Here is a 25,069-nt window from a genome sequence, read left to right as displayed (position 1 = left end):
CAGCAGCTGCCACTGAGGCTCCAGCGGTCCAGGGCACCTATTGGCTAAAAGTTGATAACTTTAGCACGCGTGCAGCCCATGAACCCCTGGCCTGGCCCTGAATCCCTGCTGGAACCGCTACGCCAGGCCTGTCTGCACAGTGGTCAGTGAGCTGATGACACCGCCTTTCGGGTCAGACACGTTCAGTTGGAGCCTGCCTTATAAACTACCCCGCCATCGCCAGCGACGTCACAAGTCGAACCTTTCATCCCCTTGCCTGGAGCATCTGGATCATACATACCAACCCGTCACCAATAACTCGATATCGCCGCCACCATGGCCTCTTCCCTGTAAAGCGTCACGGCCTAGGCTGTGACTCTTTCCTCGGTCTCGCGCAATCATGGCGTGGAACGCACCTGGGCAATGGAAGACGCCCTTGAACCCCAAAAAGAACGATGAGTCAAGCTTCCCGGGCCTGCAGCCCGCCGCGAGCCCGGAGGTCAACACCAAGATTGAATACCACGAGCTTCAGCAGAATGAACTTGTCGCACTCAAGGCCATCTATGACGAGGACTTCGTCATGCACACTGGGGCCCACAGCGCCTGGAAGGTAGGGGATCCCATGACGCCCCCTGTCGTTGCTTTCGTCCCACATGGAAACTCATGATCCGTAGAGAACAGAACCATCCTTCGATATCCGAATAAAAGCTTCGAGCGATGAGGACTTTGCCGTCACACTGAGCTTTACTATGACTGCGACATACCCAAAGACCCCGCCGGTTCTCGTAATAAAGGACATTGACCTTAGAGAGGTTACCCAGTTCAAGATCCAAAAGTTCATCGAGACCCAACCCAAGATCTTTGCCCAAGATGAACAGGAAATGATCGACAAGATTGTCGAAGGGATCCGGGATATCCTCGAGGACGCTGCGCAAGCCAAGGCAAACGGGAAGCACCTCCCTTCCCTCGAGGAAGAACGGGAGCGACACGAAGCGTCCTTGGCGAAGCGGGCAGAGGAGGAGAAGAAGGTGGCAGACCAGAAGAAGATCGAAGAGGCAAAAGAAGAGGAGAGGGTCATAGCCGAAATGCTTCAACAGCAACTCGATCGTCAACGCCAAAAGGCCAAGGAGTCTAAGCGCCGCCCCAACGGGAGTCAACCCCGACAGCCCACGGCCAGCACCAGTACCGATACCGAAGTCATAGATTTTGATCAGTTTTGCAACACTACGGACAAGTCGGGCGACATCGTCACTTTCAAATCCGTTGCCGGGAAATGTGACCCACGCCAGGGACCCGTCTCGATCGTGTACACCGTTCGACCAGTTCTCGCCAACGGTCAGGGTAGCATGACGCTGGCGCTTAAGGAAACTGTTCTACGCTCCAGTGGGAAGGATTCCAAGGAGTTCAAGAAGCAGCTACAGAGTGTCGAGTCTCGCCTACAAGATCTCAAGACAGTGAAAAAGGTGCAACACAGGCACCTTGTCGAGATTCTAGATTTCAAAGTGCAGAGCGGGCTTGTCACTGATCCGACAGTCTTGAATACATGGACAGTGAGCGTCATGACTCCTTTGGCTGAAAAGGGACCCTTGGAGGAACTCTTGGAGCTTGCGGGTCACATTGAGGTTGGCAAAGTGCGGTCTTGGACACGGGACTTACTAGATGCGCTAAGCTTTCTTCACAACAAGAACATTGCTCATCAAGATATTCATCCCGGAAATATCTTGCTATTCCGTGAGCCTACAGGTGAAATTATTCCCAAGATTTCCGATTCCTGGTATCAGCGGGAACTTCACATCATCAGCACACAGAAGCAAGGCCTGCCGGGATTGAACAGTGCAAAGTCCGCATATTGGCTACCTCCAGAGATTGCAGGGGCATCAAAGCCTCAGTACACATACAAAACCGATATCTGGGACTTTGGTGTGGTGTTTGTGCAGATGATTTTTGGCCTCGATGTTCTACGCACCTACTCCTCACCTAAGAACCTGATGGAGTCATTCACGCTATCACACTCGCTGCAGGAGTTAGTTAGTAGATTCTTCAAGGAGGATAAGCAGAAGAGACCCCGAGCTTTTGAACTAGGCTCAAGCGAGTTCCTGGCTACTGACGCGCCAGTGCTCTTTGATGATGCGTCTGCGGTCTTGTCAAGCAGTCCATCCTTGACCTCCCTGCAGGTACTTCCCCAAAGGTTAAGGCGCGATTCAAATGTCAGAGGCCACACTTTGTCTCGATACACTGAGGATTTCGTCGAGGAAGGCCGACTTGGGAAGGGCGGGTTTGGGGAGGTTGTCAAGGCACGGAAGAAGCTGGATGGTCAGATTTACGCCATCAAAAAGATTACCCAACGTTCACAGGCTAGTCTCACTGAAATCCTGAAGGAGGTCCGTTTACTATCTCAGCTCAGTCATCCAGCTGTGGTTCGATACTACAACACATGGGTCGAAGAAATCCCCGACCTGACGGACACTGAGGATGACACCTCGACCGACTACTTTACTGAAGATACTCGGGAGACCGGATCCGCCGGTGTTGATATCCAATTTGCTACCAGTACTGGAGGTCTGGACTTCATGTCCTCGAATGCCCATGTGGAATTCGAATATGACGATTCTGATGAAGAAGATGAGGATGAAGACGACGAAACAGAAGATGAAGAGTCCTCTGACATTGACGATGTGGCTGTCGGCCGTGCCCTTTCTCCTGAGAAAGAAAGACATGGCGCGATTCAGCGACGACTTCGATACCAACGGTCCTATCGAACAATACTTTACATCTCTATGGAGTACTGTGAAAAGCGGGTAAGTCACATATTTATCGAAATGCAGTAGTCAAGTGTTGACAAAATATTCAGACCTTGCGAGATCTTATTGCCCGAGGCTTGCATAAGAATACGACAGAGATTTGGCGATTGTTCCGCCAGATTCTGGAAGGCATGGCCCATATCCACGGGCTTAGTATCGTTCATCGCGACTTGAAGCCAGAGAACATCTTCATTAGCAGCAGCTCTGATGGTATTGACAACGTCAAGATTGGCGACTTTGGTCTCGCCACCAGCGGGCAGTTCTCAGTAGACAGAGCTGCTGGAAACAGTCTCGAGACGGACGACATGACACGAAGCATTGGCACTGCTTACTATTCTGCTCCTGAAGTAAGATCCGCGGTCAACGGCATGTACAGCACGAAAGTTGATGTGAGTTCCCCTGTTACCGTTCTGCGCAGTTCCGTTTCTGACCTTTATAATCAGATGTACTCGCTCGGCATCATCTTCTTCGAAATGTGCTACATCCCGATGATAGGCATGCAAAAGGCCGATGTTCTCGGACAGCTCCGAAGGCCCCTGCCAGTACTTCCTTCTGATTTCAGGCCTACCACGAAGGTTCAAACAGAGATCGTGTTGTCTCTCGTCAACCACAATCCCAAAGAGCGGCCATCGAGTTCAGAGCTTCTCAAGAGCGGAAAACTCCCTGTTCAGATGGAGAGCGAGACAATTCGGCGCACTCTGGCTGGGCTAGCGGACCCAAGTTCTCCCTACTACCGCAAGATGCTCTCCACCCTCTTTGCGAAGCCAATGGAACCAACAAAGAACTTCGCATGGGACATGTTTGCAACGAGTCCAAGCGCGACTGAGCTACTGAATCAAGGCATCGTCAAGAAGGCACTCGTCTCGATCTTCCGGCACCACGGAGCTATCGAGTGCCCCAGGAACTGCATCTATCCCCGATCATCCCACTATGGAGACAATGTTGTTCAACTTTTGGATCAGAATGGGTCAGTTCTTCAGCTGCCGTATGATTTGACAATGGGAAATGCCAGGATGATGTCCAAACAGGCCAACGGGCCAGTCATAGAGCGAACCTTTACCTTTGGCAACGTTTTCCGAGACAAGCAGGACACCGGTCAGCCTCAAATGTTTGGAGAGGTTGACTTTGATATAGTTACCACGGACACGTTGGATCTGGCGTTGAAGGAAGCTGAAGTACTAAAGGTGATGGACGAAATCATCCACAGTTTCCCGGCCGTATCATCATCAGCCATGTGCTTTCATCTTGGGCATTCAGATCTACTACAACTCATTTTCGAGCACTGCGGTATCGAGTCTGCCTGCAGACGAGCCACTGCAGATGTGTTGAGCAAACTGAACATCCACAACTACACCTGGCAGAAGATTAGAATCGAACTGCGGTCGTCGGCTGTCGGCGTTTCAGCAACCAGCGTTGACGAACTACAGCGATTTGATTTCCGAGGTTTGTGACTCATGGGTGACTTTATGCACCATGGCAACTTTTTACACTGTAACTCGACTAATGATGGAATAGACACTCCGAACAAGACCTTTTCAAAGCTGAAGACAATATTTGAGGGCAGTGACATGTATCAACGCGCATCGCCGACGATAGCTCATCTCAAAGAAGTCGCAGAGTATTCTAAACGGCTAGGAGTTGGGACTAAGATCTACGTCAACCCTCTGAACAGCTTAAAGGAAGGGTTCTACATGGGAGGAATCCTCTTTTCGTGCCTGTATGACAAGAAAGTCAAGGACGTCTTCGCAGCCGGTGGCCGGTATGACCACCTTATCAAAGAGCAGCGGCCTAAGATTGGAGGACAGTTTAGCGAGAGGCATGCTGTTGGTTTCAGTCTTGCCTGGGAGCGGCTGGCCAGGATGCCTAAATCTGGTGGGAAGTCATTCCTCAAGAGGGTGGAGGACGATCCAAGTGGAATTTTCAACGCTCGACGAGTAAGTCCTACTTTTTTTTTTCTTCACTCACGAAGACCGGCAGCTGATTTAATGGCCTAGTGTGACGTCCTGGTTGCGAGCTTTGATGCAGCCCTCTTGCGATCATCTGGAGTCGAGTTATTGCAGTTACTCTGGTCTCACGATATTAGCGCCGAGATGGCCAAGGATGCAAGGTCTCCAGAAGACCTATTGTCAAAACACCGTGATGAGGCTTACTCGTGGATTATCATTATCAAGCCAGACTCGATCCTGAAGGTGAAGACAATGGGGAGAAAGGACGTGCAGGATGTGGATATCCCGACGACACAGCTGTTCTCATGGCTCCGTGGCGAAATCCGAGAACGCGACTCCAGGGCCATGGCCAGGCTCCGAGGTATTACTCCGCAAGCGGAAGCGGGCGCCAGCGACAAAGACCCCGAACAAGATGTCCGAGTCCTCATAGCTCAGACGCGGAGCAAGAAGTTCAACCGACGAACTGTGGTGGAACAGGCACAAACCAGCTCCGCCAGTCTGGTGCGGTCATTCTTGGATGGCCCAATCTTGGCGATTGAGACGACTGATCAGGTGATGGACCTCATCCGAGAAACGGCCTTGTCGGAACCTGAGGGATGGCGCCAAGTCGAGCACTCGGTGACGACATCTGAAAAGAAGTACGTGCGGGAGATACACGACCAGCTGGATACGTGGCGGTACAAGTACGAGAAGAAGAGCGGCACGCGACACTCTTTCCTTTACAACTTTCGATCGGGTACCTGCATCTACTACGATCTTGGAGCGTGAGCTTATCAACACAGGTCGAATGAGGGGAAGAATTGGGCTCGAGAGATCTAGACGGACAAATAGTTTCTTCGATCATAGAAGGGAGCTGGTTTGATTCTAGCTTGAGCATAGCCTAACAGATACCCTGGAATTACAAGTTTTTTGTTTATCTTCTTTTTTTGGTGGGTTGTATTAGGTCACTGCTGTTCAATGATGGATGTATGATGCTCGAATGACAATTCCATCAACAAATGAACCACCCTGCTTATTCGAGTCAATGTAAGAAGCAATGAGCCCAAACCCGAGTCTATGTTATTATCTCGGTTGCTAGATTAACTGCTAAATAGACAAAATGCTATACGACACGAAGTAGAGGAGTGTCGGTGATGCCGGGTGACTACGCATGATGGCTCCAGGGTAAGTTTCTTTGTCTGGTGACAATGACCAAGTGATCCAGGCGCCTCGACCCTGGGCTACAAACAATCTAGAGCAAGAAAATACTCACATGCCAGAAGTCGGGGGATCCGGCGAAAGCCAAAACACCAACCATTCCCGTCCACGACGACCTTGTCAACTCCGAATTCGGGCGCCGCGACGACCTAAAGGGTAGGTACGTACCGACGTGGAGCCGGGCAGTGACCGACCGGACCGGGAGAGTGGGCGGAGTGGGCGAGGTGGGCAGGCGGGTCAGGGGACCCCTCCTTCCCTCCATCGACGTCAGCTAGTCAGTTCCGTGGTCATGGTTGAGTGGGCAGTCGGTCATCATGAGTGATGGAGCGGAGGAAGGCACGAGGGCTAAGGCATGAGGGGCAAGGGGGCAGGGGGCCAGTGCAGGAAGGGAAGGCGGTGAATTTCTCTCAACAGGCGCTTGGAGCCACTGGAACGTGCACTGGAACACTGCAAAACGTACTGCAACATGCTCTGGAGCAAGGGGGAACAGCGCGCGTTGCCAGTGAAGAGCCACCTGCCGCCTGATCTACAAGGGTCCGGTTTCAGGCGCCAGCAAGGTGGTAACAGTGGGTAGCGGCAAGAACGGCGCGGCCGAGTGACTCCTGCTCATGCCTCCCGTTCTCAGAGACATGCTAATTACTTACGGTACCTGATGGACCCGAAAACCTTCTCCCTCTTTCTTTCCCTTACATAAACCAAGCTCAGCTGAATCGAAAAAAAAGCTGAAGGGACACTCGTGTTTTGCTTTTCTTTTCCTTCTCCCTTTATCCGCAAATTCGCTCTTTTCTCGCCTCGTCTCTCCGACTCCCCCATCGTGGCCTGACTCGACCAGCAACCAACCGACTGACCAACCAACGAAACGGCGTTTGCTCGCTCTTCGCCGTGCCGCCACCGCCGACGCCGCCGGTACCCTTCGACCGCCTTTCCCGCCCGCTTACCGGGCTGACCTGACTGACCTGACTGAGCCTGACGGATCCATCCATCGTTTGGCGCTGGGCTCGATTTCCCCCATCACCACCACAACCCTCCCACTTCGGATTTCCGTTCCCGCCACCTCTCTCGCTGCAAACCACCAAAACACCCCAAAGAAGACGACATTGTCCACACGTAATCCACCATGGCTCAGAAGCGACTGATGCAGGAGTTGCAACCCCTCCAAAAGGAGAAGTGGGTAAACATTGAGGTAAGACTGGCGCTTCCATTCTCCACCGTTTCATGACCGCCGTGGCTGACACGATGCCCTCACAGACTGATGACACCAACCTCTTCCGATGGAAGCTCGGCCTCTGGGTCGTCAACCCCGACAGCGTCTGGCACGGCGCCTACCTCAAGGCCGAGATGCGTTTTCCTAGCGAATACCCATACCAACCACCCACCTTCCGTTTCCTCACAAAGAGCATCTGCCACCCCAACGTCTACACCGACGGCAACCTCTGTATCTCTATCCTCCACAAGCCTGGCGAGGATGAGGTCTCGGGCGAGCTGGCCAACGAGCGCTGGAACGTCCTCCATGGCGTCGAGTCTGTCCTGCGTTCTGTACTTCTCCTTCTCGACGACCCCGAGATCAACTCCCCCGCAAACGTCGACGCCAGCGTTCTCTACCGCGATTCACGCGCCGAGTACGATCGTCGGGCAAAGGCTGTAATCGAAAAGTCTCAGAAGGACATTCCTGAGGGCATGAGCATGCCCACTTCCGCTGAGCTCACCCCTGCGCCGCAGAAGCCCGTCGACGACGATGCCGACTTCTGGAACATGTCGGATGAGGAGGAGGATTTTGGCGGCAGCGACAGCGACGAGGACATGGAGTACTTTGACGATGATGACGACGACGAGGACGAAAAGGACCAGAAATAGACGGCTCCAGACTAACGGCAGGAGACTGTCTCCGGCGTTTCTGGTACCAGTCTGCCATCTCCCTTTCCACCTTGTTGTCTTTCACCTTTCCAGTTTGACGGCATAGCGGGTTGATTTTTTTCGGCGTTTAAAGGGAACCTGTCTTGACCAGGACCGTGGAATTGGCCACGGGGGAGTAGTAGGGCAAATGGGTGGTCAATTTTATATAGGTTTCGGGGAGCATAGGTGTTCGCCTCCATACATGTTTTTATTCTTTGCAAAGCCGGGGCTTTTCTGGTCCTTTGGTTGTCGATTTCTCGATAGAGTCATCGACATAGACGCCCAGGATGGGCAAGGATGCCACTTTTGATCAACAACTAGACTTGACAATACATATTTCGTTCACAAAGATCGGGGAGCACACTCTCTTCTTTCTGGGACATGCATGTTCTTTGCCTGCTTGATGATGTATTGTGATCCAGACCTCCGTGGAGACTTAAAATCCAATGATGACTACACTCCACAGTGGTGGTTATTCTCATAGAATTGGTGTGAGGTGGGTAATGAGTAATGCAACGCTCGTCCTCTAAATATGCCGCCCCCTGCTACCCCCTCCAGAGCCACCCCGTTTCCCTGCTTGTTCCTTTGTGCTGGCGATATTTCCTCAACTTTTTTGAGTCATCCAGTTGCCTGCCGGCGAAATGGCGCTGCCTTTGGAGCCATCCAGGTTCTTCAATTGTCGAGGGAACAATATCATAACAGCTAATCCCGCCTCCTCTCGATTGGTGGGCTGCCATCGGGCTGCACTCAACCGCCATTCCTCAACACTCTCATTAGTGCTCGGGAATATCCATATTCACGAGATCAATCACATCCTTCTTATTGGATGAAGTTCTCGAGAGAGCCATGAAAGACAGTGGTCGTGCCCGCTCCTGCATCTCCGGGCTTCGAGGTACCTCTGCTTCTGGTGTAACGTTCCGAGGAGCCGCATCGATGTGCGTACCGGCGACCTGGGTGCGTCCCCGCTCACTCTCCTCTATCATCTCGGCCGTTACCGTGCACGGCGTCATCGTGGCCGAGGTATTCTCCGTCGAAGGCGGTTGTCGATTTGGGAGCGCTGGGGCCTGCTCCGTGACCGAGTCGATACTGACGCTGCGGGCGAAGTCGGTTACGCGCCCTGACAGTTCCGTCATCTCGGTCCCAACGCTCTCATCCTGGTCAGCAAAGGGATTGTCGAATCCGTTCCTGTCGTCACTTCCTAGAGAGGCGCGGTTGCTATCCATGGAGTCGGCGCTGTCCGAGCGGTGCTTTCGTTTCGAAGGTGAAATAGGGTCAACGAACGCTGCGCGTCTTGTTTCGCTTGAATCCGACTTCTCCTGATTCAACTCTTGGCGGAATGCCTTGTTCTCTGCCTTCACAAACCTCTCGAGCGGACCCGTCAGTGATGCTAGTGGTGTATCAAGGGCCTTCTCGGTGGCATAGACTATTAAGGGAGTCTTGGTTTCCTGCCACATGTCTCGCAGGACTCGCTCGATTTCGACTTTCTGGGAGTGTGTTAGATCAGTCTTGGATAACTCAAAATCATTGCCCATACCTCTGCCTTAACCGGCTGCTCCTCATTAGGGGTGTAAGCCAGTCGCCACCATTGATCTGATGGCTCGCTGGGCCCATCCCCTAACTCTATCAAGTCCGCTTCAGCCCGTTGACAGACGTACACAACATCGCTGGACGTTGCCACTCCTCGGAGAAGGTACTTGTTGCACGTCATGGGCTTTGGGCGGCCAGGTTTGTCTGGTGTAGTAAGAAGTCTTCCCAAGAAGCGCTGTCTAGCTTTGATAGACTCTAACTCGGCGTTGAGACCTGCGAAATGGTTAGCTTGATATGCCTTTGCCGAAGGCAACAAGTCGCCAATGCTTGCCTTTGACTCTTGTCTCCAGATCGGCCAGTAGACGTTCAGAGAACCGAATAACCTCATCTACTTTGTCTTGTCGCTCTTTTGACTTGCTATCCATGTTGCAAGGTGCGGCTCGATAGTCGGGGTACTCGTTCGTGTCAAACCCAGACTTTTCCATTGCCTGGAACCGCGCCAGGCTCTCCAGATAGGTGCTGTATCCTGCCCACTGGTCCGCGGCTTTCTTGATCAGATCCCGCTTGTCGTGCATTTGAGTCGTCCAGCTATCCCGCCATTGGTAGATGCGGTCCCTCTCTTCCACAATTTTCGTCATTTCTCTCTTCGACTTGCACCACCCTATCTGTATCCGTCGCGCCTCATCTTTTCGGCTTGTCATATATTTTTCGGGATAAAACACTTCGGGAATCTCCATCGAGTCCTCGGGTCCGTCGCCTTTGATCTTGATGACGAAAACATCCCCCAACTCTTTGAACATGGCCATCTTTGACGACTCATGCACTTCGTTCCACCCTAGCACATCATTCCACATGACATGATCGAGCGACTCGTACAAGGTCTTGATGATCCCATAATCACTCCGCATATGATCCATTTCTAGAAGACCGAACTTAGCGTCCTCGTAGCCAAGGTTGTCGCCATAAACTTCAGTCAATGATGCAATTTGTGTGAGTGGTCGAATCTTGTCGCCCTGCCTCTCTCCAAGTTGCTCATAGAATTGCTTCTCAGGACCCAAGTTGGAGAACGGAATAAGATCGGCTAAGACGCTGATAGTGCCATAGCTGCGATCGGTGGAGTCGAGGAATGCCATCAAGCGGTGGATTTCCTCCTCCAAGTCGGTCTTGGCCTGGCCTTGTTGTCCCCATTGGAGCTCTCCCGTCTGTAGCTGGGCTAGGACGTGAGGCGGGAGGATTTCCTGACCCTTCCACCATTCGCTGTTATGCCCATATGTTGCCGCCGGGGAGCCAGTCTCGAGCAGGATGTTTCGCGCCAAGGGGATCTCGTGGAGAATAGTCAGGAGACCTCCAAGTTGGTGATCTCCGGCCGAGCTATTTCCTTGTATCAGGAAAGCAGGCGCACCGGGAGTTCTCTTCCTCAAAGACGGCGTGGGTGCACTGCTTAAATTTGTCTCGGAAGGCCCTACGGGGACCATAGCCCAGTTGCCTTGGTCATAGTCGTTTCGGTTTGCAGGTCCAAAATTGGGGGGAGCAGACGCTGAGGGTTCTGTGATGGCTGGCTCAGGTTGAGCCATACTAATTCCCGCTTCTTGGGCCGATTCACGAAGTGCTCGTTGCATGTCCTCATCTTCTTGGGCTTGGCTGTTTGTCAGACCTGACGACAGTGTTAGACGTTCGTGGGAAGTTGGGGGGAAGGCAAGACCGGGTGCGGTTGACGCAGTCCAGTCTACCATCCTACCCAGCGGCGATCGGTTATTCGTTCGTGACGGAGGTCTCGAGGGGGCGCCGGGGGGGTATGCATCTGGCGGGGGAGTGACGCCTTGGATGATGCTATTGGGGTCGGGAGACTCGATGTGGAAGGCTACATGGTTAGCCATGGCGTGGCGGCAGGTTGTGGATGACGGTACGAACATATGCCAGCATTGTTATCGGCACCGTCGCGGTCGGCCGCAAACATGGAGTCATCCCAGGTGGTCTGGTACTTTTGTCGGAACTGCGACAGTTGAGCAGGTATTCCATTCATCAGGTTCGTCAAGGGCTCGTACGCTTTCCGGATTATCGAAGTACTGCATGACGACAGTCTCGACATTTCGGTTGTTGCTCTACGATATTATGTGTTAGTATTTGGGTGCGTGCGTGGCGCAAATGTTGGTTTGTGATGAGAAGCAGGAGGTGGTAGCGAACCTTGAGAGCCTGGGTGACGAGGAAGCGATCGTCAGCAGGGCTTAGACTCGCAAAGTCGATGACCTGCGAGATCTCTTGCTCGGAAGGCTCCATGGATGCCATGGTGTCGTTGATTGAGCGCGTTGGTTAGAGGCCCATGGAATACGATATGTTGATGCAGGTAAAGCTGTCGATGGGCGTCTGTTGGTTTCACAGCCAGCTCAGAGTTGGCACCAGCGGGAGGGCCCGCCAGGGCGCGGAAGGATGAAGGGGTTGGTGAGCGAGGAAGGGGCCTGCCAAGTCAAGCGAGGGCATAAAAGGAGCAGATGAATAGACGATCAAGTAGCGGTTCAAACTGGGAGTGACGAATGGCTCCGGTAGCAACTCCAACCGGCGTCGTGGTTGCGAATGGAGCTTGCGAGGTGGGTGAGGGTGATGATGAACCAGCGTCGAAGGCGGACGGACCATGCTTGGTGGATTTGGTGGTGCTGGCTAAGGTACGTGCCACAGGACGTTAGCGCCTACCGATAAGATAAGCTAAGCCGAATCTGGCCAGCGTTTTCCACGTGCTCATTGATCGATTGTCGATTTGAAATAGGACGAGAAGGCCAAATAGATGTACAGACGATTAATTTTACTGGTTTAAATATGATGTAATTTCGGGTTGACTCTTGGGGGTTGTTTAGCTCCCTGTTGAACAAGGGCATGTGGCTTTAACGATAGTCAAACAAGCAAACACATACTATCCACTTCTAAGTCTGCAATACTCGAGAAACGGGCATTCTAATACACCAAAGTCCGTTACGAGGACTTCCTAATAAAATACAAACATGATTTTTGCATACTCACTTGTGGTTTAAAGTGCAATGATTCTCGCAGCCTCACTTCCGTTCCCAGACTTGCGGGCATCTCCACTTCAGTCAAGGCGTTGTGTAACATGGCGGCCGAGATTAACAAGCCAATCATTCAACGGATTTGAAGAATGACCACCAAAAAGACAAAAAAGGAACGGCAGTTGACCTATTTCTATTATTGGGAAGCTATTCCTATAGTTGTGAAAGTAGAGACACTCCCTGCAGGACGCAGCTTGCATGACACAGGCTGTAGGAAGGTATGGGTGTCACAACAGTTCACATCTATTTTCAGTGTGATCATTGATGCGCTGGTCTCTTCGTTTGCCGAGATCATTTGGCCTCATGATTCTGTAAGTATCCTAAATCACGACGCCATAACCATATGCCCATCTGTAGTTTAGTCTGGTAGCTTCAACCAGTGTCTAGATTTTGGCGCCGTGGAAGATTCTAGAAGGTTCGATCATCACTGATAACTGCAGGGAACTTATTGGTTGCAGGTGGGCCTCGGTTGGATCCGTATTGCGTGAAGTACTGTACATAGGTTGTACCATGGACAAGTCACACCTGCATCATCTCAAACAAAGATTGCATTGGTGATTATTTTCAAGTCACCCACATCGAGTGATCGTGCAACGCTTCATGTTCATTATCTGTATTGTGAGAATACAGCACCCGACAGGCGCTTGGGCTTGCGGAGACAAGTCTCGACCTAAAGCCCAGCCCCGCCCACACAAGCTCCTCTGTTCCCGGGCGGCGACCCCGCCATCATCATCGTCATAGGTCATCTGTTGCAGGCCCACCTCGGCGAGAGCCCATCATCCTTGCCCATCAGGTATCAACCGACAGCAATGGATCTGAAGCCCAAGGAAAAACTTGATTTTCTGTTCCGTTTGTCTTTGTGGGCGTGGGTACTGTTAGTGGTTTGATGAGCACTGCGTTGATCGACTACAAGGTGTTGGTTGGTCTTTGTTTACCAGGGTGCGGGAACAACTCCTCTCAAGTAGCCGTGTAACAGTACTTTGAACAGCCCAGGCTGGAATGAATAGCGTCAATGGATCGATCGACGTCACCCCACCCTTTCCCATTGTTCACTTGCGTTTGTTCCCTCGAGCCAGAGCCAGTTCCACAGAAAGCGCGCGACGCCTCGCCGAAGCTTCCACAAGGTCCCATGCCCCAGTGTTTTGCTTTCCCCAGCGCCCAGCCAACCCCCAGGACACTTCCCTCCGGCGAGTTGTGTGCGCTGCTGCCCCTGTAGCGTGCCGCTGAATAGCGCTCCCTCCATGCCCATCATGCCCTGTGAACAGACCAGCACGTCACTGGACTCGCTCGATGCGGGATCCATATCACACCTCGCTCCATCCAACTTCTCTCTGTAAACACATCCAACTTTCTCCTCTTCTTTTCTTCTCTTCCTCTCTCTACCCCAGATCACTGCATCGCATTTCCACAACGAATCCAGTCAGCCTCGGCTAGGCTATTGCTGTCGACGAGCAAACCGACAATACGACACATCACTTTGCAGCAGTTTCGCCCACTTTCTGCTTTTCCACGCACTCCCCCTCCTCTACTCCACCCCCACACAAACATCTGCTCTTCCGAGGCTTCGCTTTTGCCTCGCAACCATGGCCAAGGAAACTAAGCTCTACGATATCCTCAACGTCAAGCCTGATGCCACTCAGGATGAGATCAAGAAAGGCTACAGGTAAGACCACTTTCTTTTCTTCTCCGCGCGCCGATCCGATCACAGAACGTGGCCATGCGCCTCGGACTGGACATTCGGTGTGCTTGCTCTCCCCTCTCCCCATCCTCTATTTCTGTTCCCCTGTTTCCCTTTGGCTCCCTAGTCAATTGATTTACTCGAAATGTATTTTGCTTTTTACTTTCAATTCCTCCTAGGCACGGCGGCACCACCACTCACTCTGCCTTTCATCTGAGCGAACTTTGCTAACCACTTTACCTCTGTAGGAAAGCTGCCTTGAAGTGGCACCCTGACAAGAACAAGGACAACCCGGATGCCGCCGAGAAGTTCAAAGAGGCCTCACAAGCCTACGAAATCCTATCCGACCCCGAGAAGCGCAAGACCTATGATCAATATGGACTCGAGTTCCTCCTCCGTGGCGGCGGGCCACCCCCTCCCGACAGTGCTGGTGGCAACCCCTTCGGAGGGATGCCAGGCGGCTTCAATTCATTCAACTTCGAGGGCGGCGAACCCGGTGGCGGTGCCCGAACCTTCCACTTTAGCACTGGTGGTGGAGGTCCCAACGGATTCAATTTCAACAACCCAGAGGATATCTTTTCATCGTTTATGCGCTCCCAAGGCGGCGACGAAGAGATCCCCGGCATGTTCTCGTCCTATGCTGGCGGTGGTCCCCGCGGCAGTCGAAGTTCGAGGATGAGATCATCTGGTATGGGTGAACCACGGAATCGAGACTCAACACCGGAGATTTCTACGGTTGAGCGACCACTGCCACTGACTCTCGAGGAGCTTTACAATGGCGTCACAAAGAAGATGAAGATCAAGCGCAAGACATACGACGAATCAGGCAAGCGTGTGCAGACCGATCAAATCCTCGAGGTGCCCATCAAGCCAGGCTTGAAGAAGGGCTCAAAGATCAAGTTCAATGGAGTGGGCGATCAGGTGGAAGGTGGTCGCCAAGATCTCCATTTTATCGTCGAAGAGGTAAGCAACCCCTGAGCAGAGAATGATTTAGAAACAGCTGACTGACAACCCGTATAGAAAGAACACCCTCTGTACAGGCGCCAAGACAACGATCTCGTCCACACAATCACATTGGAGCTTAAAGAGGCTCTAACGGGATGGAGACGGACAGTGACGACGATTGACGGTCGACAACTCAACTTGGACAAGGCTGGACCGACCCAACCCAACGGCGAGGAGCGCTTCCCCGGGCTGGGAATGCCCATCTCTAAGAAGCCTGGCACACGGGGCGACTTTGTGGTCAACTACAGGATCACCTTTCCGTCGACATTGACGGCAATTCAGAAGCAGAAATTGAGAGAGATTCTGTAAATCTCTCAACGCGAAGACCAGGGGAGCTGGACCGAGTCCCGAATCAAGTCGGCCAACAGATTGCCGAAGGCAGAGGCTGATGTCATTGGAATAGACGGGCCGTTTTCCGCCAGTCATGGGCAGGGAGCATTCGGATGACACTACTACCCATGCTTCTGCCCACGTGTTTTACCACTGCCAGCCCGAAGCGGATATCCGATATTTGAACGGCCGAGTTGGAAGAGTAATCATTATACGAAAACAACGGTGTTATGGCGTTTGGGGGAACTGGACTGAATGATGAGTGACGAGAAACGTGGAGAACAATGCTGAGTAGCATGAAGATGAGATGAGAGTCATCACACAGTTTGCGGGTTATAGGGATTTGATATCCGTGCTTATGAGTTTGTTTTGGACAATATTTACCAGGTCCTTGTGGTAGATGCCGTAGCTAGCGTATAATACCAAGTCGAGTCTGGAAAGTAAACTATTGAAGAGCATTGGTGTGCCAAGTGAATCGAGCTCAGTGGGCCTCTTTAGCAACTATCCTTGCGTGAGCCACCCGCCGGAAGAATGGCTAAGACTAGCCATGTGTAGGACAGCACAGGCCGAGGCAGAGTGATTGCCTTTGTAATGGGCTGACTGCAGCGAGCGGCTGGTCGGTTTGAGATTGACCGCGCCGAGGTACTGATACACGGGAGTAGGCAATGAGGGCAGATATTTCAGCCTTGCGAGCGATGTTGTTCAATAGATCCAAGACCAGGGAAATGAAACCATGGTTCCGGCCTGGTGGTTACTTTTGGCACGCATTTTTGCGTTAATATTCCGGAAGCGTGAACAATCAACAATCAACCAAGTGGAAGTGACCCGTATGAACCGAATAAGCCTATTGCCACTGGCCGTTCCCATGCGGTCGGGAACGTTGGGGCACACCAACGAGAGAGACGGAGCGCCAGGCGGGCCGGTGGGAAGAAAACGGCTTCTCCAATAGCGGCGTGGTGCAGTTGGGAGGCGACGCAGGCTGCCCAGAACAGCGAGGATAGCCAGCGGATTAGTGGATGGCGGGCTGCGATGGCGGCGGCTGGCAGTGGTTGGATCCGAGCGTGCAGCGATGACGACACTGGGTTGGACCAGGGGGATTTTAGGGCAGGGAATTTAGGGAGGGGGAGGGGTTGGTTGGAGGGGTTCTTTTCTGTACCTAGTTAGCTATTGCCCAGGATGACGACGGAGACTTTAGCTGCTGCGATTTAGCTGCAATTTACACGTGCATAATAATATGGATGCTGATACGGACGGAGCTCGCTCGGCCAGATGGGAAATGGGAACTGGCAGATGGGCCCAGACAGCTATGTATGCCTGTCCGGAGGGAGGACTTCATCCATCCACGGCCAGGATCCGGGCCATGAACCAGGACGGAATTGGCCATGCCGCAATGCAACCTGAGTGATTTATTCTGCCTCTTGCTGTCCGTGCTGTTCTTGATGCTCAACTGTGACGCCTCCCTTTTATCCCGCTCCCCGCGTTTGCAGCGGTGGCTGCGCACCTAACTCAGCTGTCTTACATCCAGGCCTCAATGCTCCAGCCGCCGTCAACAAACCTGGCACCTACCTTGGCTTGCTTTACATGGTACCAACGTACCTCCTGCCCTGCAGCAGCTCATGCCCCCCGCACCTGAGGCACCCTGGCTGACTACCTACCTTACATATCTTGGTGATTCCCACCTCCCTCCTCCTTTTCCTCCTCTTCTTCTCTCCAACCAAACCACCAAGGAACACTTCTTTTTTCCAGCCCGATTTACCGCTTGTTTCGTCCTTGTACAGCTCCATAATTGCTCCATTTCTTGCTTGTCCCAGCTCTTCCAATCCCACACACGTCACCGCCAACATGCCTGAGGTACGTTGGAGCTCCCATGTCCCCATCCAAGCTACAAACTGGCTCTAACTCGTACCCAGATCACCGCCCTCCTGTTTGACTGCGACAACACCCTCGTCCTGTCCGAGGAACTTGCCTTCGAGGCCTGCGCCGAGCTCATCAACAAGATCTGTGCTGAGCGCGACCTCACCATCACCTTTACTGGCGAGACCCTCATCCAGGAATTCGTCGGCCAGAACTTCCGCGGCATGCTCAACTCTCTCCAAGAGCGCTACAACATCAAGATTTCCCCTGAGGACCTCGAGACCTACGTGACCGCCGAGGAGGATGCTGTCATTGCCAAGCTCAAGGCTGCCCTCCGTCCCTGCCCTGGTGTGGACGACGAGCTTGAGAAGCTTGCCGCCTCCAACAAGTACCTCCTCTCCGTTGTCTCATCATCTGCCCTCCGCCGTGTTCGTGCTTCCATTGAGAAGGTTGGCCAGGACAAGTACTTCAAGGGTGATGTCGTCTTCTCCGCTGCCACCAGTCTCCCCGTTCCTACCAGCAAGCCCGACCCAGCTGTCTACAACTTTGCCATGGAGAAGCTCGGGAAGACGCCCCAGGAGTGTGTTGCAATTGAGGACAGCAAGAGTGGCACTCTGAGCGGCACCCGTGCCGGTATGAAGGTGGTGGGATACGTCGGCCCCTACCCTGACGACAAGAAGGTCGAGATGGAGAAGGTCCTTCGGGATGCCGGTGCCGTCATCATCATGCAAGACTGGGCCGAGTTCCCGGATTGCCTCGCCAAGATCGAGGCCGGCAGCGTCTAGATACATAGATAAGATGCATGCTGCATTTCACGACACCCTGTCCTCAAGAGCGGAGGCAGGATTTTGGTAGTTTTATAGCGCCTCCCTGTAAGGCACGGATAGAGATAAAAATGAAGACGCAATGACAGGCCCTTCTTCACCTTCGCCAGTCCATTAAGAAACTATTGACGCTCTGCAACGTAGATCGACTGGGGTTTGCCTCTGGGTATGCGGTCATGATGGAACCCAGCCTGGACTTGACGAGAGTCTTTGTAAAGGACGTATCTGTCTCCGGCTGGCGAAAGTTGCCCTTCTCGTCGAAAAGGTAGCAGGAAATAGCCAGGGCTGTCCCAACAGACAAATCCTTTCCCGACTCACATGCAATGACGATCCGCCGTTGGGAGTCCTCGGGGGTCCGAGCTAGGAACTTGGCTGCGAAGGCGCAGATCTCGGGAAGGGCAGAGCGCATATTCCTACTCGCCAACTTGCTCTTCCCGAGACCAATCTGCATATATGTCGGTGACTTGATCCACGATTCCTTGGAGGTCGTGTCGGGAGTAAGGGCGATGCGACACTCGGTCGGTGTCCCTGGATCTGCGGCTAGGGGTAGCGGACACACTGAAATGTGGCGTGTGAGTTCCTTTCGTGGTCCCTCATCCTTTTTGCCAGGCTCCTTTTCGCTAACGAGCCGGGCGATGAGGTCAGGAAGGTCTGCCTCAGAGGCGGTGAGGAGATCTTCGAGATGCTCCCAGAACACGGTTGGTGTAAGGCCACATGCCCAGTTCTCCGTGTCATCTCCCGCACCCTGGACGTAGCCAGCCTCGTCCATCTCACTCCCTACAACACGCCGACTAGCCGTGCAGCAGATGACAGGGCGGTAGTCATCAAATATGGAGGCACCAGTGGCGTTAGGCTCAGGAAGGGACGAGTCCGGTGTGACCCAGACAGGACGCAGGGGCTTGGTGAGACAGGACGGGAGATCGAGATTGAGGGCTTGTAGAGAGGCGAGGAATTGGGGGAGGAGGGCTGTGATCTGAGAATGCGTGGATGCAGGTAAGGAGGGCGGGAGGTGCAGGATTGGAGAAGAGGGATGTGAGGGGAGGAGGGCGAGGTTGAGAACGGTGCACCAGACAGGAAGAGTCGTGGAGAGGGCGTCGGGCATGCCTGGGGAGTTTTAGCTGATGATTATACAGCACGATTGGCTGAGGAAATACTTACGTTTGCCGCGGCGGGTGGAGTCTACAACGATGATGCTATAATTATAGTCAGCTATTGAAGCATCACACCACAACACTCCCGGTTATAGCCTCAACCGGGGAACAATCTTCCCCCTCCTCATTCAACATACCCATCATTATTCTCCACCATCTCAATCAAGTGCAAATTCAGCCTCCTAGTGCTAAACTTCCACGCGCGCTCATGCCCATCGGTGCTCTTAAAGTACGCCCCCGCCGCCTTGTCCGCCGGCGGGATGTACCAGCTTCCGCAGCGCTCGTTGGCGACGAGAGGCCGAGGACCGTACGCAGCGGCTACGCGTGCGACGAAGGCGGCATCGTCGCGGATGCTGGTGAGGCGGTTGTGTATGGAGAGGGTTGTGCGCTTCAGTGAGGCGAGCAACTGTGAGATGGACGGCTGCTCGTTTTGCGGGAGGATGAGGTCGGAGAAGTGGGGGTCCGGCATGGTCAGGTGATGAAGTCGCAAGACGGGATTGAAGAGAGGTGGACAAGCAGTTAGCGAAGTGGGTGGTGAGTGAGTGACCAGGGAAGATATTTAGTTGGAGAAGGTGAGTTGTGGATTTTGGTGGACGTCGTCGTCGAGTCTTCGCACAGAGAGGTATGGATCCACATCTAGACTTTCAAGCTGCAACAGAAGTGCACTGATCATAGGTACTTCACAACTACACACCTTGGAGCCATGATAATTTCGGTCATTATGAGATTTTTGTTCCCTTATCCAAAAACAACCCAGAAAAGCACCGCTACCGACTTATTGCTATTTCATCTCAAAAGTCACCGCTTACTCGAGCGACCACTTGTCATCCTTAATCACAATCTTGACCTCCCGGCCCTCGTCGATACTCCGTCGTCCAGCCTCCAGGATAGCCGTGGTGGCAATTGTGTTCTTTAGAGTGGGGAGCTCCTTTTTGTCCAGGTCGGCGGGCGTGGCCTTGCCCGAGTTGACGGAGCGGCACCCGTCAACGAACTTCTCCATCGAGATGTAGCCGTAGCCGGTCTGGCCGGCAAAGTTGCCGTCCTCGTCGGGGGCGTAGCGCATGTAGAAGGGGTTGTACCAGGCGAGCTGGCCGACAGAATCGTCGGCGACGTCGTAGCCGCGCTTGGCCTGGTCGATGCGGATCTCGCCGTTGGCGGCCAGGTAGTGGAAGTACTGGTTGGAGTGGACGCCGGCGCGCTGGGGCGCGGTCCACGACGCAGTGTAGACGCCGACGGCGCGCTTGCTGGCGTCGTCCGTCTTGCCCCAGGTGACGAGCAGGGAGATGGTGTCCTCGGTGGCCGGGTCGCAGCCGAGGTCGACGGCGACACCCTTGGAGGAGGAGGCAGTGACGGCGAGGGGCACGTAGCCGCGGCTCTTGACCATGGAGTCGCAGATGTCGATGTGGTGGCTGTTGAGGTAGTAGGAGATGTCCGAGTCCTTGCCGGCCCAGGCCTTGAAGGTCTCGAGCTGCGACTTGGGCTGCGACATGTAGCTGTAGAAGTAGTTGAAGTCGCCGAGGGTCTGCGCCTTGTAGCGGGCGTCGTTGTAGGCGGGGTCGAAGCGCTTGTGGTGCTCGATGTAGACGTAGACGCCGTGCTTCTCGGCGAGCTCGACCAGCTCCTGGTGCTGGGCGAGGACCTTGACGGCGGGCTTGGTGATCATGACGTGGATGCCGCGCTCAATGGCGTAGCGGGCGATGGGGTAGTGAGTAGGGTCTGGGGTGAAGATGGTAATGGCGTCGCCCGCCTTGAGGGCGTCGATGGCCGTCTTGTAGGCATCTGGCTCGACCTGGTCGTTGCCAGGGAATGACTCGAAAGAGGTATCGAGGTTGTTGTAGGCCTGGCTGATGTTCTTGTGGAGGTGCTCGCCTGTGTGCGTGGGTTGTCATGGTTAGCGGGGTCATTCTGGACAGCATCATGACGGCGATCATGGGCACGGCGAGCAGGGGGAGGGATGACTGCGGGGAGACTTACGAATGGCGGGGAACTTCTTTCCGTTGACGCCGACCATGCTCAGCTTGTTGACCTTCTCGCGACGGCGCAGGTCAAACAAGCTGAGGCCGACGACGCCGACCTTCTTGTCGGAGCCAGAAGCACCGGTGCCAACCCAGCCGGTGGTGTACTCGCCGGTACCGACCTGTAGAGGATGTCATGTTAGTCTGGCTGAGCCGCGAAATCGGCAGGGTTTGGAGCTTACCATCAACACATTGAGAGGCTCCATGATAGATTTTAACCACAGGATCTTAATTGGGAGAGAGGTTTGTGAAATGTGAATGCGAGGAGAAGAGCAGCGGGAGCAGGTGGGGGAGGGGAACCGGCTGCAGCAAGTGAAGTTTGGTGGAGGAGTAACAGCCCTACGCTCAGGCTAAGAGTCCGGAGGCACAGAAGGCGAAGCAGGGAACAGGTGGAGGTGAAGAAAAAAGAAAGCAAGTGGCGTCGAACAGGAGAGTGCGGACCGATGCTCTACGGCTCATCTCAGAGTTGGCATCTGGCGAATATATTGTTTTCCACGGCGTCCAGCCTGCGAGAGCTCATGGCAGCTTCGGGGTTCTGGCCGAGAATGCGGGGCAGCAATTGGAGGGATTTGGCGGGGGAGCATTTCCCTCCAATCCGGGGCCGGCGCTGGCGCGAGGACGGCTTCTCATGGCCGTGTTTGACGCTGCATCTGCTGTTGATGCGCCCATGTGCGGTGGAGTTTCTCAGACGGGACGTGTTTTATTGCTGTGGAGGAATGGTCGGAGCCGTAGCACGATGCGGGGGAGGAGTCGTGAGATGGCATCCTAGTAAGGGACCCTGGTGTTGTTGTGCGATGTTGGGGTTGCTGTGAGGGCAGTGGACGGGCAATTGCAAGCTTGATTGTTCGTAAAGTGTCTGCATCTACATACATGAATTGTGCATCATCGTCATTCGACCGGAGATCATTCCCGGAGGCTTTGCATCGCATTTGGAAACCCGGTTACAGACGGGAATGATAAATGTCGACCGTCCAGTCGCGCGCCTCGACTTGCGCTTTCGACTAAGACTGGTAGACATCGACCCCGCGGAGCGAGGCGCAACAGCCACAGTGCCACCCCCAATGCTCATGTCATCCCAATGTCGTCAGAGGGATTCACAGGGAGTGCGAGCTTCGGTCGCACTGAAAAAGCACAGTCCCATTGTGCCCACTGTGCTGCCCCTCCCCCACCCCCACGCACGCCACCCCACATTTTCTGAGCGACTCCGGCCACCAATGGCGCGAGCCGTATTCCGCGCGGTACAGTGTGCCGTAGGCCGTGACTTGGGGTCCTACGGTGCCATGATAGCCTTGGTACTCCAAACCGCGGCCTTGTAACCAGTCTTGGGATTTGTCATGCTCAGCCGCTTGGCCCAATCGCCGAGTAAACAGCCTGAATCTATTTTTTACGTCTGGTGTCGTGATTCCTGGCCGTGTCCGGAACCGTTACACAGTAAACCGTTGCCGACTTGCCACTGGTGGAACAACTTTGGGGGCAGCCCGCCCCCGACACTCGGCCACCGTCCGCCCAACGTTGCACGCCACCCGTCCGTCTTCCGTCTCTCCCATCACGGCCAGCCCCCGAACCTGAGGAACGAATCTCGAAATGTTTGCCCCGGCGCCCGGCACCACGCGTTTGAGTGCATGTGCATGTCGAGGCGTGAGATAGCGCTGCCTGCTGCCTGTCCGAATTCTTGCAACCGCAGAAGCCTCTTCTTGGCACTGCTCCCACAGCCCGTCTATCCTCGCCGCAATTGGTGATGGGGGGACTAAGACGGAGGATCTCTGCACGACATTACGCGAAGATCTCCAGCAGCTTTCTCACGCGTTCGTTAGCTATAGGCTATGGCTTCCAGGTGAATCCACGCCCTCACTATGCCGCTCATCTACGCCCATCCCGGATCTTTCCAAGTTGAGCCGGCCGAGATGGCCCCAGCTGCTCCGAACCCAGAAGGTTTGGTGCTCGGCCTCATGGATCCCTGGCCTCCAAGTGACTGCCACACCCTGCCACCCACCGGTGTTCCTGTCTGGCTATCGAAGATGCGGCATCTGCGAGCACAGATGCCGATCTCTTGCCATATTACCCCCCCGCATACGACGCCCAGCGGCGTGGGTGACCCTGCAACCTCCAACTCATCAAGTCCTCCTGCGTCAACACCCGGTCCGGGCATCGACTCCTCCGGCAGGTTGTTTCCGAGGTGCTCGTTTCCTTCGTTCTCGCGTATCCATTGCGAGTCTCTAGGTGTGAGGTTTGCCGCGGTGGGAATCTCTCTGGCAAGCGTCCTGCTAGACGACTTACACCGAGTCGCCGGCATCTTTACCCCGACGCCAGGCAAACTGCGGTCCGGCGTGTTTCCCTTCCCGGTCTCCCGCAGTCTGGCAATCACAAGACCTTCTTCGGCCGGTGGTTTCTCAGCTGCCTGCATTGCCTACTCCATACAAATGCCGGATCCTTGGGGGGAATCGGGCCAATGCCCACTCGACTTGTGTTGCACTTGACTTCCGGAGCCGAACCCACCCCCAACTTTAGCCTCACGCCCACCCAATCCGTTAGCTTGACGAAGAAGCACTTTTCAACTGCCATTGCCCCCTGGGTTCTATTAAAGTCCCTCAAGTCCCTTCTCCAATTCTCCATCATCCTTAGCTTCTTTGTCTCCGTGTGCTCAGTTCCTCTCCATCTTGTCCGGTTCTTCACTCAATCCCCACACAGCCCCCTTTCGTCCACCCCCCACGCCCAACATGCCTTCCACCACCAACAACGGGTCCTCCAATGGATCTCCCAACGTAGCCGGTCGCCGGCCGCTCCCCGTCGGAATCTATGCCCCTACCATGACCTTCTTCGATCCCGAGACAGAGGAACTCGACATCTCCACCATCAAGAAGCATGCCGAGCGGCTGGCCCGCGCCGGCCTGGCTGGACTCGTGACCATGGGCTCCAACGGCGAGGCCGTCCACTGTACCCGAGAGGAGAAGCTTGCCGTCACCAAGGCTACCCGCGAGGCTCTCGATGAGGCTGGCTTCCCGTCTCTTCCTATTATTCTCGGTGCCACTGAGGGCAGCGTCAAGGGCACAATTGAGCTGAGCAAGCTCGCCAAGGAGGCCGGTGCCGACTACACCCTGGTCCTCCCCCCGTCGTACTACAAGGCCCAGATGGACGAGGAGTCCGTCTACAACTACTTCATCGCCTTGGCCGATGGCAGCCCTCTGCCCATCATCCTGTACAACTACCCTGGCGCCGTGGCCGGTCTCGACATGGACAGCGACCTCCTGGTCAAGCTCGCCCAGCACCCCAACATCATCGGCACCAAGTTCACCTGCGGAAGTACTGGCAAACTCACTCGAGTGGCCCTCGCTACCGATGCCAAGACTCCCTTCCAGGAGGGCTCCGGATACATGGCCTTTGGCGGCATCGCCGACTTTACTCTTCAGACTCTCGTCAGCGGTGGCAGTGGTATTATTGCTGGCGGTGCCAACGTCATGCCCAAGGCCTGCGTCCGAGTTTGGAACCTGTACTCCAACGGCAAGAAGGATGAGGCGCAAGCGCTCCAGAAGAAGCTCTCCAAGGGCGACTGGGTGTTGACCAAGGCTGCCATTGCTGGCACCAAGTCTGCTATCCAGAGCTACTACGGCTACGGTGGATACCCTCGTCGACCCCTCAAGCGCCTCTCTCAGGAGCAGGCCGATGCCATTGAGGAGGGCGTTCGTGAGATTATGGAGATTGAGAAGACTCTATAAGAAACGATACCTGGCATAGCTAGTGGCTATCGGGAGCAGGTTTTATCGTCTGTTATTAAATGGAAATCGGAAGAAGATCGGATGGATAAACGGAGAGATA

General features: G+C 54.3%; 10 protein-coding genes across 10 annotated transcripts; 7 read left to right on the top strand and 3 right to left on the bottom strand.

Moving 5' to 3' along the window:
• Window positions 1-218: 218 nt before the first annotated feature.
• Window positions 219-5,954, top strand: BGZ61DRAFT_445164 (serine/threonine-protein kinase gcn2). Its single transcript, XM_046245041.1, has 6 exons — window positions 219-589; window positions 654-2,777; window positions 2,831-3,169; window positions 3,224-4,223; window positions 4,296-4,714; window positions 4,775-5,954. Exons 1-6 carry the CDS (start codon window positions 380-382, stop codon window positions 5,492-5,494), a joined length of 4,812 nt encoding a protein of 1,603 aa, XP_046108527.1. The 5' UTR covers window positions 219-379; the 3' UTR covers window positions 5,495-5,954.
• Window positions 5,955-7,040: 1,086 nt separating this feature from the next.
• On the top strand, window positions 7,041-7,777 carry BGZ61DRAFT_345264 (ubiquitin-conjugating enzyme/RWD-like protein; the record flags this gene model as incomplete). The annotated part of the gene is made up of 2 exons (XM_046239772.1): window positions 7,041-7,106; window positions 7,172-7,777. The coding sequence occupies 2 exons, from the start codon at window positions 7,041-7,043 to the stop codon at window positions 7,775-7,777; spliced, it is 672 nt and encodes a 223-aa protein (XP_046108526.1).
• A 778-nt stretch (window positions 7,778-8,555) lies between these two features.
• On the bottom strand, window positions 8,556-11,828 carry BGZ61DRAFT_165182 (uncharacterized protein). Its single transcript, XM_046237515.1, has 6 exons — window positions 11,528-11,828; window positions 11,389-11,445; window positions 11,255-11,336; window positions 9,675-11,204; window positions 9,351-9,616; window positions 8,556-9,300 (listed from the first exon to the last, which is right to left on the bottom strand). Exons 1-6 carry the CDS (start codon window positions 11,627-11,629, stop codon window positions 8,590-8,592), a joined length of 2,748 nt encoding a protein of 915 aa, XP_046108525.1. The 5' UTR covers window positions 11,630-11,828; the 3' UTR covers window positions 8,556-8,589.
• A 2,436-nt stretch (window positions 11,829-14,264) lies between these two features.
• BGZ61DRAFT_165135 (HSP40/DnaJ peptide-binding protein) lies at window positions 14,265-15,432 on the top strand. Its single transcript, XM_046237514.1, has 2 exons — window positions 14,265-15,040; window positions 15,098-15,432. The coding sequence occupies exons 1-2, from the start codon at window positions 14,528-14,530 to the stop codon at window positions 15,389-15,391; spliced, it is 807 nt and encodes a 268-aa protein (XP_046108524.1). The 5' UTR covers window positions 14,265-14,527; the 3' UTR covers window positions 15,392-15,432.
• A 351-nt stretch (window positions 15,433-15,783) lies between these two features.
• On the top strand, window positions 15,784-16,494 carry BGZ61DRAFT_445157 (uncharacterized protein). Its single transcript, XM_046245040.1, has one exon. The coding sequence runs from the start codon at window positions 16,146-16,148 to the stop codon at window positions 16,359-16,361; it is 216 nt and encodes a 71-aa protein (XP_046108523.1). The 5' UTR covers window positions 15,784-16,145; the 3' UTR covers window positions 16,362-16,494.
• A 760-nt stretch (window positions 16,495-17,254) lies between these two features.
• Window positions 17,255-18,051, top strand: BGZ61DRAFT_528983 (HAD-like domain-containing protein; the record flags this gene model as incomplete). Its single annotated transcript, XM_046253338.1, has 2 exons — window positions 17,255-17,263; window positions 17,323-18,051. The coding sequence occupies 2 exons, from the start codon at window positions 17,255-17,257 to the stop codon at window positions 18,049-18,051; spliced, it is 738 nt and encodes a 245-aa protein (XP_046108522.1).
• A 136-nt stretch (window positions 18,052-18,187) lies between these two features.
• BGZ61DRAFT_345462 (tRNA A64-2'-O-ribosylphosphate transferase) lies at window positions 18,188-19,710 on the bottom strand (the record flags this gene model as incomplete). The annotated part of the gene is made up of 3 exons (XM_046239790.1): window positions 18,188-19,194; window positions 19,249-19,283; window positions 19,379-19,710. 3 exons carry the CDS (start codon window positions 19,708-19,710, stop codon window positions 18,188-18,190), a joined length of 1,374 nt encoding a protein of 457 aa, XP_046108521.1.
• A 241-nt stretch (window positions 19,711-19,951) lies between these two features.
• On the bottom strand, window positions 19,952-21,962 carry BGZ61DRAFT_414021 (uncharacterized protein). Its single transcript, XM_046243317.1, has 3 exons — window positions 21,439-21,962; window positions 21,216-21,378; window positions 19,952-21,110 (listed from the first exon to the last, which is right to left on the bottom strand). Exons 1-3 carry the CDS (start codon window positions 21,460-21,462, stop codon window positions 20,047-20,049), a joined length of 1,251 nt encoding a protein of 416 aa, XP_046108520.1. The 5' UTR covers window positions 21,463-21,962; the 3' UTR covers window positions 19,952-20,046.
• Window positions 21,963-22,967: 1,005 nt separating this feature from the next.
• Window positions 22,968-23,853, top strand: BGZ61DRAFT_165112 (uncharacterized protein). Its single transcript, XM_046237513.1, has one exon. It carries the CDS (start codon window positions 23,110-23,112, stop codon window positions 23,731-23,733), a length of 624 nt encoding a protein of 207 aa, XP_046108519.1. The 5' UTR covers window positions 22,968-23,109; the 3' UTR covers window positions 23,734-23,853.
• A 120-nt stretch (window positions 23,854-23,973) lies between these two features.
• On the top strand, window positions 23,974-24,969 carry BGZ61DRAFT_344974 (L-threo-3-deoxy-hexulosonate aldolase; the record flags this gene model as incomplete). The annotated part of the gene is made up of 1 exon (XM_046239751.1): window positions 23,974-24,969. One exon carries the CDS (start codon window positions 23,974-23,976, stop codon window positions 24,967-24,969), a length of 996 nt encoding a protein of 331 aa, XP_046108518.1.
• Window positions 24,970-25,069: the final 100 nt, after the last annotated feature.

The sequence above is a fragment of the Ilyonectria robusta genome (assembly GCF_021365365.1).
Source record: "Ilyonectria robusta strain PMI_751 chromosome Unknown BGZ61scaffold_4, whole genome shotgun sequence".
In the NCBI taxonomy this organism is placed as follows: domain Eukaryota; kingdom Fungi; phylum Ascomycota; class Sordariomycetes; order Hypocreales; family Nectriaceae; genus Ilyonectria; species Ilyonectria robusta.
This window is presented reverse-complemented; position numbering and strand designations above follow the sequence as displayed.